General features: G+C 40.5%; 1 protein-coding gene across 3 annotated transcripts in view; it reads right to left on the bottom strand.

Annotated features, from left to right (window-relative positions):
* The window catches only part of LOC113892396 (antigen WC1.1-like), a 61,364-nt gene that overhangs the window by 8,068 nt on the left and 30,119 nt on the right, over positions 1-23,177 (bottom strand). For 2 of the 3 annotated variants that reach the window (XM_027541215.1, XM_027541216.1), the window contains exons 9-13: positions 12,187-12,495; positions 11,785-12,093; positions 4,809-4,901; positions 4,418-4,732; positions 2,982-3,296 (exon numbers count right to left, since the gene is read on the bottom strand). In XM_027541215.1, the coding sequence (XP_027397016.1) occupies positions 2,982-3,296; positions 4,418-4,732; positions 4,809-4,901; positions 11,785-12,093; positions 12,187-12,495 (1,341 nt within the window). The remainder of the gene's footprint in view (positions 1-2,981; positions 3,297-4,417; positions 4,733-4,808; positions 4,902-11,784; positions 12,094-12,186; positions 12,496-23,177) is intronic. The other variant, XM_027541217.1, reaches the window with a different exon arrangement.

Genomic DNA, 23,177 nt, shown 5'->3' with positions numbered 1-23,177 from the left:
ATGTGAAGAGACAGGAAAGCTTTTGCACAGTTAGAGGGAATGTAAGTTGATGCAGCCCCTATGGAAATAGTATTGAGGTGCATCAAAAATTAAAAATAGAACTGCCATATGATTTAGGAATTTCACTTTGGGGTATTTATCTGAAGGAAACAAAAACACTAACTTGAAAACCCAATGTTCACTGCAGCAACATATGTTCAGTTGCTAGGTTGTGTCTGACTCTTTGCAACCCCATGGACTGCAGCGTGCCAGGCTCCTCTGTCCTTCACTAACTCCCAAAGTTTGCTCAAATTCATGTCCACTGAACTGGTGATGCTATCTAACTATCTCATCCTCTGTGGCCCCCTTCTTCTTTTGCCTTCAATCTTTCCCAGCATCAGGGTCTTTTCCAATGAGTCAGCTCTTCTCATCATGTGGCCAAAGTATTGGAGCTTCAGCTTCAGCATCAGTCCTTCCAATGACTATTCAGGGTTGATTTCCTTTAGGATTGATTGGTTTGATCTCCTTGCTGCCCAAAGGACTCTCAATTCAATTGCAGCATTGAAGCACCACAATTCAAAAGAATCAACTCTTTTTAGCTTCTTCTATAGCCCGGTTCTCATGTCCAGACTTGACTACTGGAAAAAATATAGCTTTGACCATATGGACCTTTGTCAGCAAAGCGATGTCTCTGCTTTTTAATACTCTGTCTAGGTTTGTCACAGAGGAACAAGCCTCTTTTAATCTCATGGCTGCAGTCACCATCAGCAGTGATTTGGGAGTCCAGGAAAAGAAAATCTGTCACTGTTTACACTTTTTCCCCTTTTATTTGCCATGAAGTGCTAATGATCTTAGGTTTTAGAATGTTGAGCTGTAAGCCAGCTTTTTCACTCTCCTCTTTCACACTCAATGAGAGGCTCTTTAGTTCCTCTTCGCTTTCTGCCATTAGAGTGGTATCATCTGTGTATCTGAGGTTGCTGATATTTCTCACAGCAATCTTGATTCCAGCTTGTGATTCATCCAGCCTGGCATTTCCTATGATGTTCTCTGCATACAAGTTAAATAAACAGGCTGACAATATACAGCCTTGATGAACTCTTTTCTCAATTTGGAACCAGTCGGTTGTTTCATGTCCAGTTCCAACTGCTGCTTTTTGATCTGCATACAGGTTTCTCAGGAGGCAGGTAAGGTGCCCTGGTATTCTCATCTCTTTAAGAATTTCCCACAGTTCATTGTGATCCACATGGTCAAAGGCTTTATGTAGCCAATGAAGCAGATGTTTTTCTGGAATTCTCTGGCTTACTCTATGATCCAACAAATGTTGGCAGTTTGATCTCTGGTTTCTCTGCCTTTTCTAAATCCAGCTTGTACATCTCGGAAGTTCTCAGTTCACTTACTGCTGAAGCCTAGCTTGAAAGACTTTGAGCATAACCTTGCTAGCATGTGAAATGAGCACAATTGTGAGGTAGTTTGACCATTCATTGACATTGCCCTTCTTTGAGATTGAAACGAAAACTGACCTTCTCCAGTCCTGTGGCCACTGATGAATCTTCCAAATTTGCTGATGTATTGACTGCAGCACTTTAACAGTATTACCTTTTAGTATTTTATAGCAATATCTGTGAGTCAAACAATGTAAGTTTTCACTGATGAATGGATAAATAAAATGTAGTATAGACTTATATCCACCCATAAAAAAAGAAGAAAATCTTGCCAGTTTCAACAACATGGATGGATCTCAAGGGCATTATGCTAAGTGAAACAAATCAGACAGAGAAAGAAAAATACCATATAATCTCATTTATATGTGTCATATTAAAACAAAAAGCAAGTTCAGAGATGCTGAGTAGTTGGTGGCTGCCAGAGGTGGGGGATTTGGTGTGGGCAAAGGTAATCAAAAGGTATAAATTTGAATTATAAAATTAATGGGTGAAGAGATATAACATACAGCATGGTGAATACTGTATTGTTTATTTGAAGGAGGGCAAGAAAATACATCTTAAACATTCTCATCATGTAAGAAAAATTTTTAACTATATATATGGATCTATATATATGGATCCATATATAGAGATATAACTAGACTTACTGTAGTGATCATTTATCAATACACACAAATATATAAGCATTATGTTGTACACAGCAAAAAATATAATGTTGTATCAATTATATCAGTTAAAAATTTTTTTTAACTTTTATTTTATTTTTAAACTTTACAATTTTGTATTAGTTTTGCCAAATATCGAAATGAATCTGCCACAGGTATACCCGTGTTCCTGTGTTCCCCATCCTGAACCCTCCTCCCTCCTCCCTCCCCTGCCCTCCCTCTGGGTCTTCCCAGTGCACCAGCCCCAAGCATCCAGTACCGTGCATCGAACCTGGACTGGCGACTCGTTTCACGCATGATATTATACATGTTTCAATGCTATTCTCCCAAATCTCCCCACCCTCTCCCTCTCCCACAGAGTCCATAAGACTGATCTATACATTGGTGTCTCTTTTGCTGTCTCGTACACAGGGTTATTGTTACCATCTTTCTAAATTCCATATATATGTGTTAGTATACTGTATTGGTGTTTTTCTTTCTGGCTTACTTCACTCTGTATAATAGGTTCCAGTTTTATCCATCTCATTAGAACTGATTCAAATGTATTCTTTTTAATGGCTGAGTAATACTCCATTGTGTATATGTACCACAGCTTTCTTATCCATTCATCTGCTGATGGGCATCTAGGTTGCTTCCATGTCCTGGCTATTATAAACAGTGCTGCGATGAACATTGGGGTACACGTGTCTCTTTCCCTTCTGGTTTCCTCAGTATGTATGCCCAGCAGTGGGATTGCTGGATCATAAGGCAGTTTGGAACATGTAGATTAAATAAGCTCCATCCAAACTTCATTTTATAAACTCAACTTAAACCCATCACTTAGATTTTAAAATATCAAATCTCACTAACAACATCCTACAGGGTTGGGACAGACACAGAAACAGACATAAGTCACCTGCACATGAGATGTAGGCTTCCTCCTTTGGAGAGCAGGAACTGTATTTCCATGGGCCAGAAGGACACTGCCAGAGAGAGGTATCCGTTTTCCGACACTGAATTAAATCTACCCAACGTGGTCTAGAACCTTCCCTGAGACCAACAGAGGAGTTGAGACTTCCACTGTCCCCACAGCCAAGCTGTCTGCAGATGATGGACACGGTGACATCATCCATGGGGCTGCGGCAGACACTGCCCCAGGTCCCGTTGTAGAAAACTTCCAGCCACCCAGCACACTGCTGGTCCTCGCTCACCATCCTGAGGGCCAGGAACTCTAAGATCGAAAGAGAGGAGACAGGACACAGTGAGCACCGCACTCAGTGCTCTGGGTTTTCCTCTCTCCCCAAAATTGTGAACATTCATCTGTGACCCAGCTGAGGAAGCAAATCCATTAGATGACCAGAGTGAAACTTGTCTCCTTTTCACCTGACTTTGTCCATTTGTGTCTGTCTTTCTAAATATTTCTACCACCATGATGTAGTGGATATGAACTGAGAGGAAGACCAACCTGGACACCTGCAGGGAGAGGGAGCTGACTCCTGCTTCCTGACAAAACATCTAAAAGAGTGTATGAAAGGGATGTGATGTGGACAGTGTGGAGGCAGATAGAGTAATGGACCCACAGATGTCTACATGGAACCCGTATCTATGTTTCCTTATCTGGCAAAAGGGACTTTACATATGTGATTACGGTATGGTCCTTTGGATGCTAAGAGTAACCTGAAATACGGCAGATTAACCACCTGAGCACGGTCTAATCACATTCTTAGACTCACTGTCCTTTAAAGTGGAATCCTTTTCCTCGTTCTGGTTAGAGGGAGATGTGAATATGGATAATGGTTAGAGAGGTGGAGCATTGCTGGTCTGATGATGAACAGAATGGGGTTATGAGTGAAGGAAGGCAGGTGGTTTCTAGAAGCTTGAAAAGACAGGAAACAGATTCTTTCCCAGAGGCTCAGAAGTGATGTGGCCCTGCTGAAACTTTTATCACATTCCAGTGAGATCCCTGCTGGACATCTATGCTACAGAAGTGTAAGGAAATAAATATGTTGTTTTAAACCATTAACAATGTAGCAATTTGTTATAGAACAAGCAAAAACTAGCACAGTGGCTTTAAGACGTCTCTACTATATGTACCAGAAGGGTGAGCCCTGATTTCAAGAAAAATTGTGACAAAAGACTCTGCCAGGAAACACTACTGAGAAGAAAGGACCAGAATCTCAGCTGCTGCAGGAGGCAGTGAAAGCACCTCGTCTTCACCTCTGTTGGAAACACAGGCTTCATGGGAGGAAGCCTCCTTCTCTGGTCCTTTCAGCATCTCTCCCTCAAGGCTCAGACCCCCGTCCTCCTGGGCCCCACCTCTCCCCCAAACTGTGGACAGTGTGCAGCACAGACCTGAGCAGATGACCCCAGCATCCTCCTTGTGTCTGCAGTCGTGCCGCCCCCAGCCCTGGGAAGGGCACGTCCACACCTGGGACTCATTTCCAGCACAGTTCAGGTCATCCAGCCAGATGGGCCCTGATCCTGCCCCAAAGTGAGCAGACCCCGTGGCATTGAGGGCTTCTCCACAGCCCAGCTGCCTGCACACCACGTGGGCATCGTCCAGGTCCCAGCCGTCATCACAGATGGTGCCCCAGGAGCCCTGGTCAAGGATCTCCACTCTCCCGGCGCAGTGACCGCCCCCGTCCACCAAGCGGAGCTGCCTGCTGTCTGAGGAGACAGAAATGGGACAATGGGGCATTGACCTAGGGAATGAGAAGGGTCTTCTGTCCTGTGCGACACTCACCTGAGCAGTAGGGGGCGCTCTCCTCTGAGGCCGCAAATCCTGCTGGTTCAGACACAAAGTCATCGCACTGGGGCAGCACCAGGGTCTGGTTTCCTGAAGAAACAGCCATGATTAGAGGGTTGAGAGGGTTAAAGAACAGGAAAGTCAGTTAAACTAAATAATTTTTAGGAGGGGAGGGAAGTTTGGGGGAAAATGGATACATGTATGTGTGTGGCCGAGTCCCTGGCTGTTCACCTGAAACCATAACAACGTTGTTAATCGGCTATACCCCAAGACAAAGTAAAAAGTTCAAAAGAAAAAAAAATAAATAATGACCTAGTGATGGAGCTGAGATGAAAGCTGGAACATACTGGTAAAGTTACCATAATCTTCGTGTTCCCTTTCTCCATGAAGAGCCCTGGTCCTGACAATGGCACGATTCCTGTTTTAAGCCAAGCTTTGCCCTAAGAATGAGTTAAACAAGTTGTTCTATCCTTCAATTCAGTTCAGTTCAGTCGCTCAGTCATGTCCAACTCTTTGCGACCCCATGAATTGCAGCACGCCAGGCCTCCCTGTCCTCACCAACTCCCAGAGTTCACTCAAACTCACATCCATCGAGTCTGTGATGCCATCCAGCCATCTAATCCTCTGTCATCCCCTTCTCCTCTTGCCCCCAATCCCTCCCAGCATCAGAGTCTTCTCCAATAAGTCAACTCTTCGCAAGAGGTGGCCAAAGTACTGGAGTTTCAGCTTTAGCATCATTCCTTCCAAAGAACACCCAGGACTGATCTCCTTTAGAATGGACTTGTTGGATCTCCTTGCAGTCCAAGGGACTCTCAAGAGTCTTCTCCAACACCACAGTTCAAAAGCATCAATTCTTTAGCGCTCAGCTTTCTTCACACCGATACATGACTACTGGAAAAACCATAGCCTTGACTAGATGAACCTTTGTTGGCAAAGTAATGTCTCTGCTTTTGAATATGCTATCTAGGTTGGTCATAACCCTCTTTCCAAGGAGTAAGCATCTTTTAATTTCATGGCTGCAATCACCATCTGCCGTGTTTTGGAGCCCCCCAAACTAAAGTCTGACACTGTTTCCCCTGTTTCCCCATCTATTTCCCATGAAGTGATGGGACCAGATGCCATGATCTTAGTTTTCTGAATGTTGAGCTTAATCTACCCCTAAATAGAAGCAAAACAAAAGCCTTTCTGAAGAAGTTGTACAATTATTTATCTACAATGTTTGTGATTTAAAAAATACTTATATAAAAGACATCTCATGGAAAACCAGAGCAAAAAGAAACATTAAAAAATTTCCCAGGGTATTTGGCTCTTAAAGTTACCTGACAAAGAATTTATTTTATTTCATTTATTAATTTTTGAGTATAATTGCTTTACAATGCTATGGTAGCTTCTGCTGTACAGCAAATTTAGTAAGTTATACATATACATATGGGCTTCCCAGGTGACTCAGTGGTGAAGAACCTGCCTGTCAAAAAGGAGACTGGAGTTCCATCCCCGGGTTGGGAAGAGCCTTTGGAGAAAAAAATGGCAATCCACTCCAGTATTCTTGCCTGAGAAATCCTATGGACAAAGGAGCATGGCAGTCCATGAGGTCACAGAAGAGTCAGACACAACGCAGTGACTAAACAACAACAACTCTATCTATCTATCTATTTATATATTTAAAGACATATCCCCTCTTTCTTGGATTTACTTCCTATTTAGGTCACCACAGAACACTGAGTAGAGTTCCCTGTGCTATAAAAAAAGTTATTATATATCTATTTATGTGTGCATGCATGCTAAGACACTTCAGTAGTGTCTGACTCTGGATTGTAGCCCATCGGGCTCCATGTCTATGGGATTCTCCAAGCAATATCTATTTTGTACTTAGTATCAATAGTGTAGGGCTTCTGAGTCTGGTGGCTCAGACAGTAAAGAATCCGCCTGCAATGCGGGAGACCTGGCTTTGATCCTTGGGTTGGAATGTCCCCTGCAGGAGGGCATGGCAACCCACAGTAGTTCTACCAATTTACATATTCATATGTAGGAGGATTCCCTTTTCTGCACATCCTCTCCAGCATTTATTTGTGGATTTTTTTTAATGATAGACATTCTAACTGGTGTGAAGTATTACCTGCCTGTAGTTTTGACTTGCATCTCTCTAATAGTTAGTAATGTTGTATTTGTTAGCCATCTGTATGTCTGGAAAAAATGTCTATTTAGGCCTTTTTCCCATCTTTTCATTGGATTGTTTGGTTTGTTGATATTGAGTTGTTTGTGTATTTTGAAGATTAATCCCTTGTTAATTACTTCATTTGCAAATATTTTCTCCCATTCTGAGAGTTGTCTTTTTGTTCTGTTTATGGTTTCCTTTGATATGTAAAAGCTTTTAAGTTTAATTAGGTCCTATTTTTTTGTTGTTGTTTTTATTTTCTTTAGGAGGTTGATCAAAAAAGATCTTGTTGCAACTTATGTCAAAGAATGTTCTGCCTATGTTTTCCTCTAAGAGTTCTTTACTCTGACAGAAAATTTAAATAGCCATGATTAAAGTGCACAAAGAATTAATTAACACAATATGTATCTTGGCAGAGAAATGATAACAAAAACAAATGAAAATTCTACAGCTGAAAAAGTTAACAGCTGAAATTAAGAACTAGAGAATGAGTGTATCAGCACATTAGATCAACATAAAGTAGAAATAGTAAAATAGAAAATCAGAGGATAAATATTCCTCTATTCAGAAATGCTGGTCCTATGGTAAGTGCCTGGTTAATAATGCTATATAACAAAATTTCCCCCCAAACTTAGTAGTTGAAGGAATTTGTTTTTTTAATTTTGCTCATAATTTCCCGGGTCAGTAATTTGGGAAAGACTCAACTTGGCAGTTTCATCTTTGGGGTTTCTCATGTGGTTGCATTTAGATGTCATCTGGGACTGACATCTCTAAAGGTCTGACTGAACTGTGGTTATGTAAGGAAATTCCCAGACGTATTTTTGTTGTTGTTAGGAGGGAGGGATAAAGGAGCATCATGTCTGAACCTAATCCAGAAAAATTTTACATACTCAGGGAAAAACAGGGCAGGAGGGGAACAAATAAGGAGAGAAAGGTAAAGCTAGAGCAAGAGAGAGAAAAGAAAGAAAGAAGGATTAAAACAAAATACTAATCTAACATTTGGGGAATCCAGGTAAAGTTCAGAGAGAATTCATTCCTAGAAAACCTTCACTAAAAGAAATACTAATAACATCAAACCCATAAAATGCCTAGGAGAAAACCTAGTTAAAGATGTGCAAAACATTGGAGAGAAATTCAAGACCTAACTGAATGAAGGGATATATTTTGTCAGTGAATTGGGAAACTCAATGTTGTCAAAGTCAGTCATCCTCAAATTTATATACAGATTAAATCTGACCTCAATCAAATTCTCTTGTGCTTTTGTTTGTTTGAAACATGACAAGCTGATTCAAAATGTATGTTGCTGTTGTTCAGTCACTTAGTCGTGTCTGACTCTTTGTGACCCCAAGGACTGCAGCACACCAGGCTTCCCTGTCCATCACCAACTCCTGGAGCTTGCTCAAACTAATGTCCTCTGAGTCAGTGATGCCATCCAACCATCTCATCCTCTGTCATCCCCTTTTCCTTCTGCCTTCAGTCTTTCCTAGCATCAGGGTCTTTTCTAGTGAGTCAGCTCTTCGCATCAGGTGGCCAAAGTATTGGAGCTTCAGCTCAAAAATGTATACAAAATACAAAAACCAAGACTGACCAAAGCAGTTGGCAAGAAAAGCAACAACATAACTTCTTTAAATTTAAGTTACCCAGACTTACTTTGTGTGCTTAGTCAATCAGTCATGTCCAACTATTTGTGACCCAATAGACTATAGCCCACCAGGCTCCTCTGTCCATGGGGATTCTCCAGGCAAGAATACTGGAGTGGATTCTCATGCCCTTCTCCAGGAGATCTTCCCAACCCAGGGATCAAACCCAGGTCTCCTGCCTTGCAGGCAGATTCTTTACTCTGAGACACCAGGGAAGGTTCAAGACTTACTATAAAATTACAATAATTAAGAAAATGTGGTACAGGTACAAGGAGAGACAAAGGATACAGTGGAACAGAATAGAGAGTATAAACAATGTATTCAGACATATGTGCCCTTTCGCTTATCACAAAGGTGGCACTGCAGTGGGGAATAGTCTTTTCAGAAAAAGATTTTGAGTCAAATAGATACCCATATGAAAACAGGATACTTGACCCTTATCCAACACAGATGTCAATCCTAGAAGCAATGTACAATTATATGCAAAAAAAAAAAAGTAATTACACTTCTGTGAGATACTCTCAGAGAACATTTTTGTAATTTTGGAGTAGACAAAGTTCATTTAAGAAGAATATAAGGAGTTCTAGGGACTGGATCAATGGACTAGCTCAAAACTGAGACAGAAGTACGTCAAGGCTGTATATTGTCACTCTGCTTGTTTAATTTATATGCAGAGTACATCATGCAAAATGCTGGGCTGGATGAAGCACAAACTGGAGTCAAGATTTCTGGGAGAAATATCAATAATCTCAGATATGCAGATGACACCACCTTTATGGCAGAAACTGAGGAGAAATTAAAGAGCCTCTTTTTTAAATTTATTTTTAAATTTTTTTATTTTTTTCTTTACTTTACAATATTGTATTGGTTTTGCCATACATCATGAAACTGAAAGAGGAGAGTGAAAATGTTGGCTTAAAACTCAACATTCAAAAAACTAATATCATGCCATCTGGTCCCATCATTTTAGGGCAAAAAGATGGGGAAACAGGGACAGACTTTATTTTCTTGGGCTCCAAAATCACTGCAGATTATGTCTACAGCCATGAAATTAAAAGATGCTTGCTGCTTGGAAGAAAAGCTATGACCAACCTAGTCAACATATTAAAAAGCAGAGACATTACTGACAAAGGCCCATCCAGTCAAAGCTATGATTTTTCCAGTTATCATGTATGGCTGTGAGAGTTGGACCATAAAGAAAGCTGAATACTGAATAATTGATGCTTTTGAACTGTGGTGTTGCAGAAGACTCTTGACAGCCCCTTGCATGGCAAGGAGGTCCAATCAGTCAATCCTAAAGGAAATCAGTCCTGAATATTCATTGGAAAAACTGATGCTGAAGCTGAAGCTCCAATGCTTTGGCCACATGATGGGAAGAACTGACTCATTGGAAAAGACCCTGAAGCTGAGAAAGATTGAAGGCAGGAGGAGAAGGGGACAACAGAGAATCAGATGACTGGATGGTTTCACCGACTCAATGGATATGAGCTTGAGCAAGCTCCAGGAGATGGTGAAGGACAGGAAAGCTTGGCATGCTGCAGTCCATGGGGTTGCAGAGAGTCAGACATGACTGAGCGATTGAACTGAACTGACTGACTGAAAGAGCACTACATGTATAGAAAAAAAGTTGATAAGTCAAACATAAGATGAGTAACTTGGTTCACTGAAGTACAGCATACTGTTAAGAAAATAAAAATATAAGACCAAGAATTAAACACACAAAAATCATAAATACTTTTGCCAAAAGTCATCATCATGGTAATTTGCACCATTGTATTTGTAATAGTCAAGATCTGGAAATAAACTCAAACCTCTGCCATTAGTTGAATGGTTCAATGCATGGTCATGTGATCTTTCAAAGGAATACTCTATAATAATAAAAATGAATGAAATGCTGCCATAAACAACATCATGAGTGAATCTCAAACACAGTTTGGAGTCAAAGAAATTAGACACAAAAGAAAACATATTGTATGAATTTACATAAAGTTCAAAAACTGAGAAAATATTCTATGGCAGTACAAGTCTTAGGTAAGCAGTCTTCCCTGGAGAGGAGGAGGACACAGCTATTGGGAGGCAATAGTGATTCTGTGGTGCTGTGAATGTTCTCTTTGTGGATCTGTGTTGGAGAACATGATCTAGGTATACACTTACTGTTTGTACTTTGTTCTCTATTATTATCCTTAAATAATAAGGTTTCATAAAAAATATTATTCATCGAGGTGTTTCTTTCCCTGACATAGCACTTATTAGCATTTCTTAGCACTTCTTTCCCCTGAAAAAATGAGTGAACAATGCGAATGCTATGGAGCAGGACCTTAAAGAGCCTTCTCAGGGCAGACCACCCTCATGTCCTCCACCTGCCTCTGTTTGTAGAAAAACCTAGCCAAAGAATAAATTTAATCACAGAAATGAAAAAAAATCAGAAACAAAGGAAAACAGTCAAATAGGACAAAATAATAATAGTTTAGCCCTAAACAAAGTCAAGGACCTTTAGTTTACTTCTTATGGGCTATAGATAACATTCTAAGCCATATCTTTTGAGCTATTTTGCAGATACTGAAATCCCAAACAGGTGGTAGAAATAAATTACATGATGACCAGACTAGTGGGGAGCCAGTTCCTTCTCCAGGGGATCTTCCCAACCCAGGGATCAAACCCGAGACTCTTGCATTGCAGGCAGGTTCTTTACCATCTGAGCCAACAGGGAAGTTCATAATCTTCATCTTACACAATTCCAAGATTGGCCTCAAGGAAATGGGAACAAACCAACACTAGAACTGATGATTAACTGTAATTCAAACAATAAAGGTGACACTGACCAGACCTATTTCAAGATGATTGTCAGAGCTAGCTGTGCTACTCTGCAGGTAACCTGTCCCCTACTTCCACCTGTGCACTCCTGATTAGCAAGGAGGAGCTGGTTCTTTGGTACACTAGTCCTCTGTCTCCCCAGAACAGCTGGTTTCCTCAATAAAGCTGTCTTTAATTTTGCCCCACACTTGTCTCTCACTGTTGGATTCTTGAGTAATGAGCAGCTGAAACTCGAGTTCAGTAACAAGATTAAACATTTCACTACAGAATATCTTTCTTTTTAAGCCTGTTTTCCCTTACTCTCTGCTCTGGGGAAATTTCACTCCAGGAGCATCCTAAGTATAGTAGACCTTCCCTCTCTTACCTGAGCACATCACAGAGGCCGTGTTGCCATGGGAACAGTCAGGAACACCCAGGGTAGTCACAGGGCATTTCCACAGGAAGGACTCAGTCCCTGAGCAATGAAATCGGGCTTTCCAGAGTTGATCACTTCCTTCTGCTCTGTTTGGGGTGGAGATGGCGACTCCACAGCCGAGCTGACGACAGACAACATTGGCATTGGCCAGACTCCAGTGGGAGGTACAGAGCGCTCTCCATTGTCCAAAAATATTCATCTCCACCTGCCCCTCACACTGAGAGGAGCCGTTTGTCACGAGCCGGACATCTGCATACACTGATAGAAACAGACAGGATTTCAGAAAAATCATATTTCTTTTTTAGCTTGAAGTGAATGTACACAGAGGCTAAATACTGATGTGCATCTCACCTGAACACACAACCTGAACAGCTCCACTGTGGTAGCAAGTGCCCCCTGGACAGGGCACTCTGGGGCAGACCCGGAGCTCAGGCTCCTCCCCCTCACACCTGAACTCTTCAGCCCAGACCCGGGCATTGGACTCTCTGAAGGGCACATGTCCCAGGACAGACACAGCCTTGCCACACCCCAGCTCTGCACAGATGACCTGGGCAGTGGGGAGTGTGAAGTTCCCATCAGACACTGGGATCCAGGCTTCTCCAGAATACACTTCTACTCGCCCTGAGCAGGGTCCATCCCCTCCAGCCAGACGCAAAAATCCTAAGAGAAACAAAGAACAAACCCAGTGACTGTTCATGAAACTGGCTTGACAATTGGAAACAACACCTCACAGGCAATGGTGGGAAAAGCTTTTTCCAGCAGTGGTATAAAAGGGGATAAGAAGAGAGAATTTGACTGTCATTGTCAAATTGCATTTCCATGAGCAAGTTTCTGAAGAGATATCCAGAAGGATTGCAGGGTCAGTTTGGAATGGCTGAATCCTGAGAATATATATTGGTTAGGAATGTTAATTCTTATCTGGGGGCCTAGAAACTACAAAGGCCCAAAGAAACTGCACAGTGGTAGACATTCAAACTTGAGTGCATAGCTGAACTAACTGAGAGTGAAAGAAGATCATGGGATTCGAGAGGTCAGAGGCCTAAGAGCCAGAGAAGTTTAGAAAGTCATCCTGAAATTTCTGGGGCTAGAATTTTGGGCAGTTTTCTCTGAGCCAGTATTCAAGTCACTGGGGATGGGAACATCATGCAGGCTGGATCTGAGTGCAGGCATTAGGTCACAATTAGGTAACTTAATTGTGAAAGAAGTTGTTCACAGTGGGGAGGAGCCAAGATGGCGGAGGAGTAGGATGGAGAGAACACTTTCTCCCCCACAAATTCATCAAAAGAGCATTTAAACGTCGAGTAAATTCCACAAAACAACTTCTGAATGCCGGCAGAGGACATCAGGCACCCAGAAAAGCAACCCAACTCTTCGAAAGGAGGTAGGAAAAAATATAAAAGACAAAAAAAAAGAGACAAAAGAGGGAGGGACGGAGTTCCGTCCCGGGAAGGGAGTCTTAAAAAGAGAGAAGTTTCCAAACACCAGGAAACCTTCTCACTGCCAAATATGTGCCGAGCTTTGGAAGCACAGAGGGCAACATAACAGGGAGAAAAAATAAACAATTAAAACTCGCAGATTGCGAGCCCTACGGTAACTCCCACAGCAAGAAGCAGCGCAGACGCCTGCACACGCCATTAGCAAGCAGGGGCTGGGCAGGGAGGCGCGGCACGGGCTGCATCGCTCAGAGAAAGAATCTGGCCTGAATACCCTGAGCACTATCTGAGCGAAATAACTTGGGCTAGCAAACCAGACTGTGGGATATCTACCACGCGAAAAACCAGCCCCAACCTAAGACACCGCCAGGCCCCCGCACGGAACAAAGGACTGAACAGAGATAGCCGGCTGCAGACCTTCCCCCTCCTGTAACAGGCAGCCAGAGCTGGAAGGGGACAATCGCAACCCCAGAGAGACATTATCTATAAAACTGTAAGCAGGCTTCTTTGCTAACTAAAACTTCTTGGGGGTCTGGACGGTCAACATCTGCCTGAGAAGGTGCGCCGGTTTTACACACAGATAACTGAGTGGCGGGGAGGCAATAAGTCACAGCATTGGCGTTCGCCAAACACCTCATCACCTGAGCTGCTCGGACCTGGGAAGAGCACAAAATGCAGGCCCAACAGAGTCTGCGCCTCTGAGGACTACCCGAGTGCCTGAACCTGAGCGGCTTGGACCTGGGAGGTGCATGCAGCCCAGGGCCGGCCTCAGATTGTTCTCGGCGGAACAACCTAGAGCCCGAGCAGTGTGGGCAGGGAGGCTACATGCGCCGTGAGTGGGGGCAGACCCAGTGTGGCTGAGGCACTGCGAGCGCACGCCAGTGTTATTTGTTTGCAGCATCCCTCCCTCCCTCCCCACAGCGCGACTGAACAAGTGAGCCTAAAAAAAAAAAAAAAAGAGTTTCCCCCACCGTCCCCTTTGTGTCAGGGCGGAAGCCAGACACTGAACAGACCAGCAAACAGAAGTTATAACAGAGGGAAACGCCTTGGAAGCTACAGGCAATAGATTAAAACCCCGTGGTTACTACGGACTACATAGGAAGGGGCCTATAGATCTTGAGAAATAGAAGTCGGACCAAGGAACTAGCCAAAAATGAACTGAACCCACCATACAACAAAACCAGAGAAAGTCCTAGATATATTTTTACTATTTTTACGATCATTCTTTCTTTCTTTCTTTTTTTTTAATTAAAAAAAATTTTTTTAAGTCCTCTATTGTTCCTTTAATTTTCACTTTTATAACCTATTACTTTGCAAAAAAAAAAAAAAAAGACCTTATTTTTTTCTTCTTCAGCAAACTTCATATATATATATTTTATAATTTTTTGACCTTGTTTTTTTTTTTTTTTTTACTTCTTCTTTTCTTTAACATTGTATTTTTGAAATTCCAAACTCTACTCTAGTTTTTTAATTTTAGCTTTTTGGTATACTTTTATCAATTTTGTACCTACAGTTTTTTTTTTTTTATAATTTCTGTGACTTTTTTTTTTTCTGTTTCATTCTCTTCTTCTTTTATATAACATTGTATATATGAAATTCCAAACTCTACTCTAGATTTTTAATTTATGCTTTTTGGTATTTGATATCAAATTTGTACCTGTATTTTCTTTATAATTTTTGCGACATTGTTTTTGTTTGTTTGTTTTCTCTCTTTATGTTTCTTCTTCCTTTTTTTTAACATTGTATTTTTGAAATTCCAAACTCTACTCTAGATTTTTAATTTTTGCTTTTTGGTATTAGTTATCAATTTTGTACCTGTATTTTCTTTATAATTTTCGCGACCTTGTTTGTTTTTCTTTGTTCGATTTTTCTCTCTTTCTTTTCCTTCTTCTTTTCTTTAACATCGTATTTTTGAAATTCCAAACTCTACTCTAGATTTTTAATTTTTGCTTTTATGTATTTGTTACCAATTTTGTACCTTTAAGAACCCAATGTTCAGGACCCATTTTTCACTATGGAGCGAGATTACTGGCTTGACTGCTCTCTCTCCCTTTGGACTCTCCTTTTTCTCCACCAGGTCGCCTGTGTCTCCTCCCTAACCCCTCTCTACTCTACCCAACTCTGTGAGTTTATGTGTGTTCCAGATGGTGGAGAACACTTAGGGAACTGATTACTGGCTGGATCTGTCTCCCTCCTTTTCATTCCCCGCTTTTATCCCTCTGGCCACCTCTGTCTCCTTCCTCCTTCTTCTCTTCTCTGTATAACTCCGTGAACATCTCTGAATGGTCCAGTTGTGGAGTGCACATAAGGAAGTGACTACTGGCTACCCCACTCTCTCCACTATTGATTCCACCTCACCTCAACTGGGTCACCTCTAACTCCCTCCTCCCTCTTCTCTTCTCCATGTAACGCTGTGAACCTCTCTGAGTGACCCTCACAGTAGAGAAACTTTTTAACGTAGATGTTTTATCAATGGTGCTGTATAGAAGGAGAAGTTTTGAAACTACTGTAAAAATAAGACCGATAACTGGAAGCAGGAGGCTTAAGTCCAAACCCTGACTCCAGGGAACTTCTGACTCCAAGGAACATTAATTGACAGGAGCTCATCAAATGCCTCCAAACCAACACTGAAACCAAGCACCACACAAGGGCTAACAAGTTCCAGGGCAAGGCATGCCAAGCAAATTCTCCAGCAACAAAGGAGCACAGCCCTGAGCTTCAAGATACAAGCTGCCCAAAGTCACCCCAAAACCATACACATCTCATAACTCATTACTGGACACCCACCAGAACACCGACACAAGCTTCCCTAACCAGGAAACCTTGACAAGCCACCTATACAAACCCACACACAGCGAGGAAAAGCCACAATACAGAGAACTCCACAAACTGCCAGAATATAGAAAGGACACCCCAAACTCAGCAATTTAAACAAGATGAAGAGACAGAGGAATACCCAGCAGATAAATGAACAGGATAAAAGCCCACCAAACCAAACAAAAGAGGAAGAGATAGGGAATCTACCTGATAAAGAATTCCAAATAATGATAGTGAAATTGATCCAAAATCTTGAAATCAAAATGGAATCACAGATAAATAGCTTGGAGACTAAGATTGAGAAGATGAAAGAAAGGTTTAACAAGGACTTAGAAGAAATAAAAGATAGTCAATATAAAATGAATAATGCAATAAATGAAATTAAAAACACTCTGGAGGCAACAAATAGTAGAATAACAGAGGCAGAAGATAGGATTAGTGAATTAGAAGATAGAATGGTAGAAATAAATGAATCAGAGAGGATAAAAGAAAAACGAATTAAAAGAAATGAGGACAATCTCAGAGACCTCCAGGACAATATTAAACGCTACAACATTCGAATCATAGGGGTCCCAGAAGAAGAAGACAAAAAGAAAGACCATGAGAAAATACTTGAGGAGATAATAGTTGAAAACTTCCCCAAAATGGGGAAGGAAATAATCACCCAAGTCCAAGAAACCCAGAGAGTCCCGAACAGGATAAACCCAAGGCGAAACACCCCAAGACACATATTAATCAAATTAACAAAGATCAAACACAAAGAACAAATATTAAAAGCAGCAAGGGAAAAACAACAAATAACACACAAGGGAATTCCCATAAGGATAACAGCTGATCTTTCAATAGAAACTCTTCAAGCCAGGAGGGAATGGCAAGACATACTTAAAATGATGAAAGAAAATAACCTACAGCCCAGATTATTGTACCCAGCAAGGATTTCATTCAAGTATGAAGGAGAAATCAAAAGCTTTTCAGACAAGCAAAAGCTGAGAGAATTCTGCACCACCAAACCAGCTCTCCAAAAAATACTAAAGGATATTCTCTAGACAGGAAACACAAAAACAGTGTATAAGTTCGAACCCAAAACAATAAAATAAATGGCAACGGGATCATACTTATCAGTAATTACCTTAAACATAAATGGGTTGAATGCCCCAACCAAAAGACAAAGACTGGCTGAATGGATACAAAAACAAGACCCCTATATATGTTGTCTACAAGAGACCCACCTCAAAACAGGGGACACATACAGACTGAAAGTGAAGGGCTGGAAAAAGATTTTCCATGCACATAGGGACCAAAAGAAAGCAGGAGTAGCAATACTCATATCAGATAAAATAGACTTTAAAACAAAGGCTGTGAAGAGAGACAAAGAAGGGCACTACATAATGATCAAAGGATCAATCCAAGAAGAAGATATAACAATTATAAATATATATGCACCCAACACGGGAGCACCACAGTACATAAGACAAATGCTAACAAGTATGAAAGGAGAAATTAACAATAACACAATAATAGTGGGAGACTTTAATACCCGACTCACACCTATGGATAGATCAACTAAACAGAAAATTAACAAGGAAACACAAACTTTAAATGATACAATAGACCAGTTAGACCTAATTGATATATATAGGACATTTCATCCCAAAACAATGAATTTCACCTTTTTCTCAAACGCACATGGAACCTTCTCCAGGATAGATCACATCCTGGGCCATAAAGCTAGCCTTGGTAAATTCAAAAAAATTGAAATCATTCCAAGCATCTTTTCTGACCACAATGCAGTAAGATTAGATCTCAATTACAGGAGAAAAACTATTAAAAATTCCAACATATGGAGGCTGAATAACACGCTGCTGAATAACCAACAAATCACAGAAGAAATCAAAAAAGAAATCAAAATTTGCATAGAAACGAATGAAAATGAAAACACGACAACCCAAAACCTGTGGGACACGGTAAAAGCAGTCCTAAGGGGAAAGTTCATAGCAATACAGGCACACCTCAAGAAACAAGAAAAAAGTCAAATAAATAACCTAACTCTACACCTAAAGCAACTAGAAAAGGAAGAAATGGAGAACCACAGGGTTAGTAGAAGGAAAGAAATCTTAAAAATTAGAGCAGAAATAAATGCAAAAGAAACAAAAGAGACCATAGCAAAAATCAACAAAACCAAAAGCTGGTTCTTTGAAAGGATAAATGAAATTGACAAACCATTAGCCAGACTCATCAAGAAACAAAGGGAGAAAAGTCAAATCAATAAAATTAGAAATGAAAATGGAGAGATCACAACAGACAACACAGAAATACAAAGGATCATAAGAGACTACTATCAACAATTATATGCCAATAAAATGGACAACGTGGAAGAAATGGACAAATTCTTAGAAAAGTACAACTTTCCAAAACTCGACCAGGAAGAAATAGAAAATCTTAACAGACCCATCACAAGCACGGAAATTGAAACTGTAATCAAAAATCTTCCAGCAAACAAAAGCCCAGGTCCAGATGGCTTCACAGCTGAATTCTACCAAAAATTTAGAGAAGAGCTAACACCTATCCTGCTCAAACTCTTCCAGAAAATTGCAGAGGAAGGTAAACTTCCAAACTCATTCCATGAGGCCACCATCACCCTAATACCAAAACCTGACGAAGATCCCACAAAAAAAGAAAACTACAGACCAATATCACTGATGAACATAGATGCAAAAATCCTTAACAAAATTCTAGCAACCAGAATCCAACAACACATTAAAAAGATCATACACCATGACCAAGTGGGCTTTATCCCAGGGATGCAAGGATTCTTCAATATCCACAAATCAATCAATGTAATACACCACATTAACAAATTGACAAATAAAAACCATATGATTATCTCAATAGATGCAGAGAAAGCCTTTGACAAAATTCAACACCCATTTATGATAAAAACTCTCCAGAAAGCAGGAAGAGAAGGAACATACCTCAACATAGTAAAAGCTATATATGAGAAACCCACAGCAAACATTATCCTCAATGGTGAAAAATTGAAAACATTTCCTCTAAAGTCAGGAACAAGACAAGGGTGCCCACTTTCACCATTACTATTCAACATAGTTTTGGAAGTTTTGGCCACAGCAATCAGAGCAGAAAAAAAAAATAAAAGGAATCCAAATTGGAAAAGAAGAAGTAAAACTCTCACTATTTGCAGATGACATGATCCTCTACATAGAAAATCCTAAAGACTCCACCAGAAAATTACTAGAACTAATCAATGACTATAGAAAAGTTGCAGGATATAAAATCAACACACAGAAATCCCTTGCATTCCTATACACTAATAATGAGAAAACAGAAAGACAAATTAAGGAAACAATTCCATTCACCATTGCAACAGAAAGAATAAAATACTTAGGAATATATCTACCTAAAGAAACTAAAGACCTATATATAGAAAACTATAAAACAGGTGAAAGAAATCAAAGAGGACACTAATAGATGGAGAAATATACCATGTTCATGGATTGGAAGAATCAATATAGTGAAAATGAGTATACTACCCAAAGCAATCTATAGATTCAATGCAATCCCTATCAAGCTACCAATGGTATTCTTCACAGAGCTAGAAGAAATAATTTCACAATTTGTATGGAAATACAAAAAACCTCGAATAGCCAAAGCGATCTTGAGAAAGAAGAATGGAACTGGAGGAATCAACCTACCTGACTTCAGGCTCTGCTACAAAGCCACAGTTATCGAGACAGTATGGTACTGGCACAAAGACAGAAATATAGATCCATGGAACAAAATAGAAAGCCCAGAGATAAGTCCACGCACATATGGACACCTTATCTTTGACAAAGGAGGCAAGAATGTACAATGGATTAAAGACAATCTCTTTAACAAGTGGTGCTGGGAAAACTGGTCAACCACTTGTAAAAGAATGAAACTAGAACACTTTCTAACACCATACACAAAAATAAACTCAAAATGGATTAAAGATCTAAACATAAGACCAGAAACTATAAAACTCATAGAGGAGAACATAGGCAAAACACTCTCTGACATACATCACAGCAGGATCCTCTATGACCCACCTCCCAGAATATTGGAAATAAAAGCAAAAATAAACAAATGGGACCTAATTAACCTTAAAAGCTTCTGCACATCAAAGGAAACTATGAGCAAGGTGAAAAGACAGGCTTCAGAATGGGAGAAAATAATAGCAAATGAAGCAACTGACAAACAACTAATCTCAAAAACATACAAGCAACTCCTACAGCTCAATTCCAGAAAAATAAATGACCCAATCAAAAAATGGGCCAAAGAACTAAATAGACATTTCTCCAAAGAAGACATACAGATGGCTAAGAAACACATGAAAAGATGCTCAACATCACTCATTATCAGAGAAATGCAAATCAAGACCACTATGAGGTACCATTTCACACCAGTCAGAATGGCTGCAATCCAAAAGTCTACAAATAATAAATGGAGAGGGTGTGGAGGAAAGGGAACCCTCTTACACTGTTGGTGGGAATGCAAACTAGTACAGCCACTATGGAGAACAGTGTGGAGATTCCTTAAAAAACTGGAACTAGAACTGCCTTATGATCCAGCAATCCCACTGCTGGGCATACACACTGAGGAAACCAGAAGGGAAAGAGACACGTGTACCCCAATGTTCATTGCAGCACTGTTTATAATAGCCAGGACATGGAAGCAACCTAGATGTCCATCAGCAGATGAATCGATAAGAAAGCAGTGGTACATATACACAATGGAGTATTACTCAGCCATTAAAAAGAATACATTTGAATCAGTTCTAATGAGGTGGATGAAACTGGAGCCTATTATACAGAGTGATGTAAGCCAGAAGGAAAAACGCCAATACAGTATACTAACGCATATATATGGAATTTAGAAAGATGATAACAATAACCCTGTGTACGAGACAGCAAAAGTGATGCTGATGTATGGAACAGTCTTATGGAATCTGTGGGAGAGGGAGAGGGTGGGAAGATTTGGGAGAATGGCATTGAAACATGTAAAATATCATGTATGAAACGAGATGCCAGTCCAGGTTCAATGCATGATACTGGATGCTTGGGGCTAGTGCACTGGGACGACCCAGAGGGATGGTATGGGGAGGGAGGAGGGTTCAGGATGGGGAGCACATGTATACCTGTGATGGATTCATTTTGATATTTGGCAAAACTAATACAATTATGTAAAGTTTAAAAATAAAATAAAATTAAAAAAAAGAAGTTGTTCACAGATAAGTTTGGAAGTGATGAAAGCTCAGAGATCATAGGAGAGGGAGGGAATGATCCTAGCCATCTTTCTTAAAAATCTAGGATGTATGAACACACCTGAGAGAAAGTGAAGTCTCAGTGGGATTATGCAAGACAACTGAGTTAGTTGATTACTTCATCCTAGACATGAGATTCTTAGCAAATGTGAAGGAGTGATGACAATTTAATGTATTCTAACCCTATCTATATGCCTACTGCATATTCCTTTCCTATTTGGATTTCTGAGATAAGAAGCCAGCAAGCTACAAAAAAGGAGAGTGAGAGGAAGATAGCAGAGAGCAAGCAAGCCATATATATTTTAGAGATTTCTAAATTGCAAAAGCCTCAACAGTGATGAAACATAGATTTGGAAACGAAATACTTGTTCAACAAGATTTTAACACCTTTTATCCCCTGGGCTGCTCCCATTTGCCACCTAACACTGCTACCCTTTCCCAATTCCCCCAGTGCAGAAAAGAAGAAATGAACTTAAGAGCTACAAATAGATGCAAAGGACACTCCAAAAGGGAAGAACTTCTGTAGAGAGTGAGGTGGGGTGAGTGGTAGGTTAAATGGGGAGTCGATGGAGTATGAGAAAGAGACCAAAGAAAAGACTCATGATCATGATTTCATTCTTCAGGGACCATATTTGGACAGAGAAAAGGTAATCCAATGGGGAAAAAAACCCTGCAAATCATAAAGAACAAGTTTTAAAATAATTTGCCTGGTTTCTGAGTGTGCTCATGGTTATGTACGTAATGGTGGAATTTGTCCTGGTAAAGGACTCTGATTGCATAAGTATGTGAACTTTGAAGTCTCAAAAACAATGATGTAACAGAATAAAAATCTACTATAGAGAGCAGGAGAGAACAGAAAAGACACCACAGAAATTAAAGTATTGAAGGATTAGCTTGACCACTGATATAAGAATGAATGATGAGGGAGAAAATGATCTGCTTGCCTTTTATTATTTATCCACTTCCATCTCTCCAGAGAGGCCCAGGTTAGGACCCCTAGCCTCCTCTGGCTGGGAGTTTGGTCACAGGCTACACATTCTAATTAAAGCATTTTTATTTAACTGGTTGTTTTTGTTGCTCAGTCACTCAGTCATGTCCGACGCTTTGTGACTCCATGGACTGCAGCACTCCAGGCTTCCCTGTCTTCACTATCTCCCTGAGTTTACTCAAACTCATGTCCATTGAGTCAGTGATGTCATCCAACCTTCTCATCCTCTGTCGTCCCCTTCTTCTCTGGTCTTCAATCTTTCCCAGCCTCAGGGTCTTTTCCAATGAGTCATTTCTTCTTATCATGTGGCCAAAGTATTGGAGCTTCAGCTTCAGCATACATCCTTCCAATGAGTTATTCAGGGTTGATTTCCTTTAGGATTGATTGATTTGATCTCCTTGTCCAAGGGACTCTCCAGAGTCTTCTCCAGCACCACAGTTCAAAAGCATCAATTCTTCAGTGCTCAGCCTTCTTTATGATCCAACTCTCACGTCCATACATAACTACCAGAAAGAAAAAAAAATAGCTTTGACTATATGGACATTTGTCACAAAGTAATGTCTCTGCTTTTTAATATGCTCTCCAGGTTTGTCATAGCTTTTCTTCCAAGGAGCAAGCGTCTTTTAATTTCATGGCTGCAGTCACAATCTGCAGTGATTTTGGAGCCCAAGAAAATAAGTCTGTTGCTGTTTCCATTTTTTCCTCATCTCTTTGCCATGAAGTGATGGGACTGGATGCCATGATATTAGTTTTTGAATGCGGAGTTTCAAGCCAGCTTTTTCATCTTCTCTTCCACTTTCATCAA

The sequence above is a fragment of the Bos indicus x Bos taurus genome, chromosome 5, assembly GCF_003369695.1.
Source record: "Bos indicus x Bos taurus breed Angus x Brahman F1 hybrid chromosome 5, Bos_hybrid_MaternalHap_v2.0, whole genome shotgun sequence".
Taxonomy (NCBI): domain Eukaryota; kingdom Metazoa; phylum Chordata; class Mammalia; order Artiodactyla; family Bovidae; genus Bos; species Bos indicus x Bos taurus.
Note: the sequence above shows the minus strand (reverse complement) of the source record. Positions and strands in the feature narration are given on the sequence as shown.